The sequence below is a fragment of the Lemur catta genome, chromosome 1 (assembly GCF_020740605.2).
Source record: "Lemur catta isolate mLemCat1 chromosome 1, mLemCat1.pri, whole genome shotgun sequence".
Classification (NCBI taxonomy): Eukaryota; Metazoa; Chordata; class Mammalia; order Primates; family Lemuridae; genus Lemur; species Lemur catta.
Window position 1 is genome coordinate 116,111,617 of NC_059128.1, and position 10,098 is coordinate 116,121,714.

A 10,098-nucleotide genomic window follows, 5' to 3' on the forward strand; every position below is an offset into this window, starting at 1 on the left:
ATCACGTGCTCTTAGCTGGCGACTTTATTCAGGGGAGACAGGGAAAAATGAGCGAGAGTTGGATCGTATCTCTGATAACCCCAGAGGGGAGAGTGTGTGGAGCCCCAGGGAGGAGGGACAGGACTCTGGAAACTAGGAAGCGGAGAAGGAGAGGGGCGGGGCCAGGGAAGGGCTGCGTCTCCCGCAGACGTCCGCTAGGGGCCGCTGCCGCTTCCACTGCCGCTCCCGCTGCCCGCAGCGTCCAGGATCGAAGTGGGAGAGCGACGGGAGCGCCAGGAGGTGGTTTCCCGGGCCCGCTGTTGGGGTCTGGGATGCGTCAGGGCCGAGGTGGAAATGTTGAGGCAGTGACGGGCGCCAGGAGCGGCCACTGGCAGGGTATGGCCCAGAACCGAGCGACAAAGGTCCACACCGTCAGTGAAGGTCTAGGAAAGAGGTGGGGTTAGGAGTGGAGCCTGCGCAGATACACTGGGGACGGGCCTTCTAGACGGGGGCGTGGCCTCCAGAAGGGAGGGTCTGAGAGTTCCTCTGAGGTTGGGGACACAGCCTTGGGGAGGGCGCCTGTTCTTGATCCCGGGTGGCTAAACGGGAGAGGGGGACGTTGCGTGCGGGGAGAAGGCCTGATCAAGGCTGGGGCCTTGAAGAAGATAACTGGGCCTTTGGGTCCTCCAGGATGAACTGAGGACGGGCCCAGAGCAGAGAAGGGCAAATCTGGGCTCAGTGGGCCTTTGCGAGGCCACATGGGCATATCTTGGTATGGAGGTTGGACAGCAGAAGGGGAAAAAGTGAGAGCAGGGACCTTGGGAGAGCCAGTCCGGACTCTCTCGCCCTTTACCCCACACTCACCTGCCCATAGGTACGGCAGCTGGGTTCACAGCTTCTTTTTTCTGGGAGTGGGAGCCAAGTCGGGCTGCAGGTGACATCATTTTCGCAGGCGGCAAACCTGGGGAGGGTGTGTGGAGAGGTGAGTAAAGGCTCTGCAGCCGCGCTCTAGTGGAACTCTGGCTCAACAAGGCTCGGTTCCATGTAAGCCCTCCCCTAGGGTCCAGATCCTGCCTCTTAGGACCACTCCCCTACAAACCCCGTCCCTCCAGATTTCACCCACCCCATATGCCATCAGATCTTTCCAGCTATACTCTGGGCGGTGTTGTCACAACTGGCCTCACCCCTGCAGACCTCAGACCATCTGTTCCAGGCCAGCCCCTTACATTTTCCCGCCCTTTTGGCTTCTCTTTTTCAATGAAAAGACCCCGTGCCTTAAAAAACCCGGACCATGAAAGGCCACACCCCTATACTGAGATCTTAAAAGCTGGGGTCTGAACAGATCCTGCCCCTTTCTACCTGGCCTCTGAATGCTAGGCCTCATCCCTTAGATGAGGCCCTATTGGAGGTCACGCCCCTTCACGCAGAAGGCCAAGCGAAACCACAGGCCCCGCCCTCTGCCCCGCCCAAATAATAGGCCCCACCCCTCGTTCCCCACCTCTCCTACCAGGCCTCGCAGAGCTCCATGCACAGCGGCTGTGCCTGGCGTATCCCCAATAGTAGCAGGCGGAAGCGACTGTGAAAGACAAGTTGGAGGTGTCCCAGGAAGGATTCACACCTTGACATTGGGAGAGACAGGGCCAGATGGATCAGGATCCATAATTGGGGCAAAGTACCCAGAAAACGCTGGGGCGGTCCTGTACTCACCCAGGGCTCGGTGCCCCACAGCGCTCTGGAAAGGTCCCAGGGCCCGATGCCTCTGGCCTGTCCATCTCTGAAGGACAACAAGATCCTGGCAAAAGGGAGTCCTGTGAGCTGGAGTCTTGGATACTCAGGTACAATTTGGGAACCGAGGCCTGGGGGTCCCCTGAACAAGGGAGATTCTGGTTACATCCATCCTCCCAAATATAAAATTTAAGTAAAGACATTCACTTGAGATGCAAATACAGCTTTAAGTAATAACAATCATTTATAATAATCAGCTTATTATTTGTCATGTGCCTGGTAGTGGTGTAAGTGTTCATATGCTTAATCTTCCCGCCTCTGTGAGATATGTCTGTTATATCTCCCCTTTTTAGTGACCCACGTGAGTCCCAGAGAGGTTAAGTGACTTGCCCAGAGTCACACAACTACGAAGTGGCAGAGTTGGGATTCGAACCCAGGCAGTCTGACTGTAAACCATTATTCCTTTTTTTTTCTTTTTTGAGACTGAGTCTCGCTGTGTTGCCCGGGCCAGAGTGAGTGCCGTGGCGTCAGCCTAGCTCACAGCAACCTCAAACTCCTGGGCTTAAGCGATCCTACTGCCTCAGCCTCCCAGTAGCTGGGACTACAGGCATGCGCCACCATGCTCGGCTAATTTATATATATATATATATATATATATATATATATATATATATATATATATATATATATATATTTTAGTTGGCCAGATAATTTCTTTCTATTTTTTTAGTAGAGACGGGGTCTCGCTCTTGCTGAGGCTAGTCTTGAACTCCTGACCTCGAGCGATCCACCCACCTCGGCCTCCCAGAGTGCTAGGATTACAGGCGTGAGCCACCGCGCCTGGCCAAACCATTATTCTTGAGCACTAGCCCTGAGTGCCTACCTTGGTGGCCACACTAAGCTCCTCTCATAAGGAATTTCGGGCATTGCCATTTTATGGCGGGGGTTCCTGTGTCTTGGGGGTTAGACAGGGTCTGGGGTGCTCACCTGCCAGGTGCAGCTGGCCTGTGCCCAGATCATCCACCAGCCCATGATGTCCCCAGGACCTAGCTTGGAGTGGCTGGCTTCCTCCACAGGCCTCCAGTAGGATCCATGCCATGGTCAGTTGCAAGGCCAAGGCCAAGCCATTGGGTTGAATGTGGCCCCAGCAGGCCATGTCCACCTGAGATAAGAGCCAGCTGGAGTGTGGTAGTGAGGTTCAGCTGTCCCTTTCTGGGAGCCCAGGGTGACACCTTCCTGATGCATCCCCAGGAAGCAGTGCCATACAGAGTAGGGGTGGGGCAGCAATGGCCAAGGACTTTCAAATCCCAGGGGGCCACTGGGGCCTGCCTCTGACCCAGGAGCCCTCCTCCCATCAGACCCATGTCCCTCCATCCTTCAGGCTCAGGTGCCAGCCCCCTAGCTTAGACCATGGTGGCCCTCCCATCTCCCATCCAGCAGGATCTCCCACCTTGTTAGTCTTCAAGGGACTTCTTTCCTTGGAACCAAGGGAACCACCCGGGCTTTTCCAATCCCCCTCTCCTGTGCAGTAATTCCTCTCTCTCTTCTGCCCAGTCTCCTCCCTCCCTCATGATCCCTGCTGGCCCCTCTCACGGTCACCTTCTCTCTGCCCACAATCGGCTTAGGGATTGCCACCCAGAGCTGGGCCTGTGGGACCAAGCTTGGTATGGCAGGACTCAGATTCTGTCGCCGGGGTCCAAAAGCCCCAGGACAGGGGAAGCTTGGGATCTGCGGAGACAAAACCATCTGCCTCCCACCTGCCCCCCGCCCCTCACCTGTTAGCTGAACTGGGGTCTAGGGGCTGCAGAGACTCCTCAGGATCAAGTTCAGGATACGGTGGCAGCTGAAAGGGGCGTGGTTTGATGTAGGGGCGGGACTTCCCACCATCCCGCCCACACTCCTGCTGACCAAAGGCTGGTGGACGTGGGGCTGTTGTGTATATATCCATGTGCTTGCTCTTATGTTTGTTGAGCTTGTGGCTTAAGCTCTGTGTCTGTGTGGGGAGTGTGTGTGTGTGTGTGTGTGTGTGTGTACACACGAGGGTGTGTTTGTGTGGCCTGTGTGTTAGGTGCACCTGTATGTCTTGTTTTTGTGGCTATGTGTATGTGTTGTTTGAGGGTATGTTTACGTGCTCTTGGTTGGGTGTGTGTGTTTGTGTGCGTGTTCACATGTGGATAAGGAGAACTGTATGTGTCCCACGCTACGTGTATGCAATTGAGTAAAACTGAGAGTCATAATAAATGTGGGGTGGGATGTACGATCTGGGTAGGTACCCCTGAGAAAATGCAGTGGCAAAGACAGTGATTAAAGATAGTTGACCATGAGTGTTGACCATGAGTGAACAAGGGGCGGTGCCATGTGCCAGACAGAGTGTGTGTGTGCATGTGCACGCTTCTGTGTCCTTCTGCATTTTCTGTGAATGTGCATCCCTTGTGAACATTTCCTCAATTGGTCCATTCATTCAACAAACATTTATTGAGCACCTACTGTGTGCTAGGTTCTGGGGATGCAGTGGTGAACAAGACATGGAAATCTCAGCCTTCAGACAGCTGACATTCTAGGGAGAGGATCAGATGAGAAAAACATTCCTGCAGTAGGTATGTGAGTGTAAGTCCATGTGTTGTGTTGAGAGAATAATATGTATGTGTGTTGGGTGAGAATTTATGTGCAACTAGGCATCCCTTGGTTTTGGAACTATGTGTGTGTGCTTAGGTTGTTGAGTGTATGTATTTGTGTGTGTTTACATTTGATGAATGTGTGTATGTGTTTCCTAAGTATGAGCTTGTATGTTTGCAGAGCATGAGTTTATGTATATACGTGTTTGTGTGTGTCTGTGTTTGCTGAGTATTTGCAAGTGTGTACATAGGTTTTTGGGTGAGTCTGTGTTGAGTATGTGTTTGTATGTGTGTGAATTTGCAGAATGTGTGGGTCCGTGTTTGGGGAGTATGTGTGTGCAAAGTGTGTTTGAATATGTGATTGTGTGCCTGTTTGCTGAGTATTTGTGTGTCTGTGTTCATGTGTTTGCAGGGTGTGCATGTGGCTGTGCTTGTAGAGTGTGCATATGTGATTTGGTGAGAAGTGACCAGCACCACAAATCTGTCTCCCTTCTGTCTCAGGGTAAGGCAGGGTTTTTGTCTGTCTCTTTCTCTGGTCGTGCTACAAATTCCCAAAACACTACACTGCATACCACAGTTCCTCAATAAGCGGTGAGTAAGTGAATGAATCAGTAGATACTGTCTCTGGGTCCCTCTGTGGTCACCCAGTGATGTCCTGGCGGTGAAAACAAACAAAACCTGTTGGACTTAGCCTTCCCCTGCTGCATCTTGAGGTGGTCCAGGGTGTTTGTGGGTCAGATCTGTTTAAACTCTGGGCTATGCCTCCCGCTAGACCCTCCACACCCTTTGCTTTCCCCTGACCTCAGCCCCCAACCCTGCGCTTTGATTTCAGCACCGCGGACAGGAGCGCACGAGACCAGCACCACGGAGAGCTCCCGCGGAGTCGACGGGAAACCGGTCTATGGGAGCGGAGTCTGACCACGGACCGCAAGGAGTTCGAGGAACGCACTGAGCGAGATGGCAACACAAACATGCAGACAAACGTGTATAGAGAGACATAGATAGAGATGACTCTCAAAGGTGCAGAGATGGGGCGACAAGCTCTCAGGGAAAACCCAGACCCAGCGGTCTCTGCCGTCCCCGTCGTCCAGCAGGGGTCGCTCTCCCCCAGTGACCGCGCCCTCCTCGGCCTTAGGGCCGCGACCCTTGGGAAGTCCTTCTGCGCTCTGTCCCCCAGTGCCAAGACTTGAAGTAGGGAGGGCTCGGACACTCTCCTCTCCAACTCTGGGAAGCATGGTCTCTTTGGCCTTACCTGTGTAAACTCTGGGCGGCGAGGGGGGGACGCTGAAAATCGCTTCAGCTGCCCCCCTCTCTAACTACCAACTAATCACTCCTATAAATACAGCCGGCCTGGCCTGGCTCCTTAATCCTGACCGTGAAGGAGGGGTCGCTAGAGGGGCTGCAGGGTTCCCTAAGGAGGCTCTGATTGCGGGGGGCAGGGTGTGTGTGTGTGTGTGTGTGTGTGTGTGTGTAATATGCATGTATACTCATGTAAATGTTTTCCTGAGGGCGCCTCTCCTCAGTGAAAATGTCACTCTGTAAGAATGTATCTCTTGCAATGTGGAGGTCTCGTGGGTGGGGACAATTTCCCACAGAGAATATGTTTCTTAGGGGTCTCTCATTGGGGGTATCTTCCATGGGGTCTCCATGTGAAATGTCACCCATGGGATCTTTCTCTGCGAGAGTGCCTCTTCCCATGGAGGGAGGGCTTTTGAGAATAACTGTCACCTCCCAGAGATCATCTCTCTCAGGAATGATTTTCAGGGTGGGGGTTCTTGATTGGAGCTGTTGAAACTGTTTCTCCCTGGGAATGTGTCTCCTTGAGGGGGGGGGTGTCTCTGGAGGGATGTCTGCATAGGGAATGTATCTCAGGTAGAATGTCTCCCTTGGGGTGTTTCTGGAGTTGGGGGTCTACCCATGAGAATGTCTCTCTTCATTGGGGTCTCTCAGTAGCTTGGCTCCCACGGGGGAGTCTGGAGGCTCCACCCCCGCCAGCCCCCTCCCCTGCAGCGGGGACAGCGGTGGCCGAGGCCGGGCTCGGGCACCCAGACGCAGTGACGGCGTCGGGCCCGCCCCACTTCGCTCCGCCCCCGCCACCCCCCCCCCCAGCCAGCCGCCGCCGCCGCCGCCGGCGCCGCCGCGGTCCCCGCGGCTTCTCACTCCCTCCATCCTCCCTCCTCCCGCCACCGCTGCCGCCGCCGCCTCCCTCCTCCCTCTCCGGGGCCGAAGCCGCCGCCGTTGCCGCCATGGATGATTCGGGCCTGATCCGCCGCCGGAGGCTGCAGGTACACTGCAGCCGGTCCGCGGGTAGAGGGGATGGAGTCGGCGCCCTGGGGCGGGGCTGGGCAGGAGGCGGGAGAACGGGAGAACTTGCGCTGGGGTCGGCCGGGGCGCCCCTCTCATGGCCTCGGGACTCTCCCCGCGAGGAACGAGGCGGCCGCGAGTCCCGCCGCGCTGGGGACCCCGCCCCTCAGGCGCCGCCCGGCGATCCTGGGAGCTGATGGAGGAAGGGGGTGCAGCCCAGCGCTCCCCCTCGAGGGTAGCCTGAGGGGCGCCTGGCCCGCTCCAAGGGGAGAGGGCTGAGGCCGAAGTCATCGTCCTGGCGCCTGGCCAAGCTGGGGGCAAGGGGGCGCAGAGCAAAGCTATTGCCCCAGGGCTCCCGCCCCTCGGGGCCACCAGTGCCGCCGCTGCAGCAGTAAACATGTTTGTGTGGCAGCCTCGCCCCTCACCACCCAGGAGCCCCTTGGCGAGGCATGGGACGCCCCGCTCCCTCCATACACCTGCCTGGCCACCAGGATTCTTTTTACTGCCCTAATTGGACAGGCACCTAGACAGCCTCCTCACTCTTCATTCTATCCCCTCCACTACAACGCTCCCCCCTTCCCCGCCGCGATCCCCAAGTCCAGCCCAGCTTGTAGGTGGGTGGGAGCGATTTTTAGCTCCTTGCAGCCTTAGAAGATGCTGGTCGCGAGGCTGCGCAGGCGCAGGAGACGTGGGTCCACTGCACGGAGTGGGACACTGAGGACTGTTGTGAAGTGTGGGGAAGGCGGGGACAAACCCAGGCGTCAGGAGCTCTCACCTCTCAGGGGTGAGGGAAGGATTCTGAAGCCGAGAAGGGTCCTCTACTCGCATCTTTGGCTGCGCTTCTGAGGGGTTAATATGGAGGTTCGGTGTTGTCCTCAAATTGACCCCAGAGGGGAAAGTGATGAAGGCGTCGCCCCAAGGCCTGCTTGGGGTCCGGCCTTTCTGAGCTTCCTTGGAGCTCAGCCTTGGGCTTGGTAATCTGGAGTTTAGGTAAAGCCAAGAGTGCTCCCAGACTCAGGCTACGACCCCAGCCTGGAGCGTGGGAAAAGAAGAGAATTCAAACCCTCACCTAGGGCCTCGTGCATTTCTGAAGTCCCCTAATCCACCATTCCCGAGGTTGGAGACGGGGGGGGGGGGCGAGGGGGCGAGGAGAGGTATTGGTCTGTGCAGCAGGAAAAACGGTGATCAGGCGGCAGGAAGGACTTCCTAGGCGTCTGGATAATGCTGGAGCCAGACATAGGTTGGAAAGCTAATTTGCTTTCAAACAGAGTCCACATGGCCTGATCTCGGAACTTAGGCCTCTCGCCGAATTCTCTCTCCCTCCCAGGGTTGGATTAGGAGAATGGGTTCTGAGAAAAGGGAGGAAGCTTCTTTGGCAAAGGTAGAACAAGTCCTGCAGCAGCCAGACAGGGTCGGCGCCGTCGGGTCCCCGGGAAAAGGGGGGGAAAGGGGCGTGGCCTGCATGAGGTGTGTCTCCGCCCTCCGGGCCAGCGTCGACTCGCATTGGCTTAGCGCCACGCGGACTTCAGACTCCGGCTGAAGGCCCCACCCCCAACCAAGGAGCCTTCCACTCACCCAACTTACCCAGGAGAGCTCTTGGCCGGGGATCCCAGCCTCAGTCCTGTCCCCACCTCTTCCCTTCTGGCAGGGTTTACCACTTGGCTGCCTGGATACCCCCCCATAAACTGGTGCGACCCCTTAGGAACTGTCCCATCACCGTTTCGCGCCTGAAGGTCCCCTGTGTGCAGTTGGGATCGTATATTCAGACAGCATCCTGAGTTCGAAAGCTCTGTCCGCAGTGCCATCCATTAATCCCGGGGAGAAGGAGCATCTCCGCAGAGCGGCTCTGCAGCTGGGGTTGAAAGTGGCGTCTGTCTACACTGACGCCAAGGATCCGAATTTCTGCCTCTCCAATTTGCCCCTTTCTTCGACCCTGGAATGTTTGGAGGCGCTAGCGGATGGCGCTAAATTCGAGGACTTCTCTGGGTGGTGCTTAAAGGTCCCCCAGGGACTTACCCTCGAAAGCTGGGTTACCCCAGTCCGGGCCCCCCTGGTTCTGTGCCCCGAAATCCAGGTCTTGATTTCTCTTGGGCCATTGCGGACGCGCCGCGTGCGGTTAGCCGGCCCAAGCTGCAGCTCATTCACGGCGATCCTGCAAAGACAGGGAAAACATGGCATGGATTTCCGGTCACCCATGGCTCGGGACGGCAAGGCTGCCCTTTGGCCCCACCCATGCATCTGTCCTTTGCAGCATGTCCCTCCATAATAATTCCTGTTCCCATGACTTAGTATTTATTGAATGCTTACTGTATGCTAGGCACCGTTTATTGAGCGCTTACCGTATGCTAGGCACCGTGCTAAGGTGCTGGTCACCTGCATCATATCACAGAATCCTCCAGGAGACGTGGGGACTATTGGAAGGGCATTTGCCAAGGTCATAAAAGGCAAAATTGAGATTTGAACCCAGGGCTTTTGGAGATCCTAGAAAGGATCTAGAACATACTTCCTTTCTCCCTGTTTGGAGTCCCCTCCAAAGACCTTTTGAAACTCTCTCCTAAATCTTTCCACCTGGGCGAGTGCTGTGACTCACCCCTGTAATCCTAGCACTCTAGAAGGCCAAGGCAGGAGGATCACTTGAGGTCAGGAGTTCAAGACCAACCTGAGCAAGAGTGAGACCCCCGTCTGAATATTAAAAATAAATAAATAAATCTTTCCACCTGCAGCCCCACCCAACCTCAGTCTGTGGACACACAACTGGCTGGAAGGTGGTGCCTTTTGTCCTCATTGCTGTCCTCAGAGAAGGGCCAAGACCCTCTAACTCCTGATCCCTGTGATGACTTCCTGAGTGCTTGACAAATGGAACACGACCTTCTTCAAATATGTATACGTAAAGTTAATAGCCACCAGTTATTATTGTTGCCATTAATGAAAAAGTCCACCTGACCACCTGTCAGTTTGGCCTAACTACCTACCACTCCCTGACTCTGTGAGTCTGGCTGGGGGTGGAGCAGATCTGTTGGGGTGTAGAGGAGTCATTCATTCATTCATTCATTCAACCTTGAGTGCTTGAGCATGCTAAGCTCATTCCTGCCTCCAGACCTTTGTCTTTGTGACTCTCACTACATAGAATGCTCTTCCTGTAGACCCTCCCATGGCTGGCTCTTATCTTTCACCAACCAACTTAAAAGTCACCTCCACAGAGCATCCCTCAGACCATGTTTCCCTGTTCCAGCCGCTGTCCATCACATCACCCTGTTTAAGTTTATTCGTAACACATATTACCATCTAAGTTGATCTCATTAACTTCTACATTAATTGTGCTTAGTGTCTGCTTCTCCCTCTAAATGCTAGTCCCCAAAAGGGCAGGAACTTTTATTTTATTCACTGCTGTGTCCCCAGTGCCTAGTTTATGGCCTAGCATACAGTAGGTGCTCAAGAAATACTTTTCAAATAAAGACTCCTGTTTCATTTGCAC

At 55.2% G+C, this 10,098-nt stretch overlaps 1 protein-coding gene across 2 annotated transcripts; it reads right to left on the reverse strand.

Moving 5' to 3' along the window:
- Window positions 1-18: 18 nt before the first annotated feature.
- RTBDN (retbindin) lies at window positions 19-2,875 on the reverse strand. Of its 2 annotated transcripts, none has more exons than XM_045550298.1 (5): window positions 2,692-2,875; window positions 1,687-1,771; window positions 1,487-1,597; window positions 844-940; window positions 19-422 (listed from the first exon to the last, which is right to left on the reverse strand). In XM_045550298.1, the coding sequence occupies exons 1-5, from the start codon at window positions 2,858-2,860 to the stop codon at window positions 195-197; spliced, it is 690 nt and encodes a 229-aa protein (XP_045406254.1). In that variant the 5' UTR covers window positions 2,861-2,875; the 3' UTR covers window positions 19-194. The 2 variants fall into 2 exon arrangements, with proteins under 2 accessions (XP_045406254.1, XP_045406243.1); XM_045550287.1 differs by having other exon boundaries at window positions 1,687-1,753; window positions 2,692-2,860.
- Between the last annotated feature and the right edge of the window lie 7,223 nt (window positions 2,876-10,098).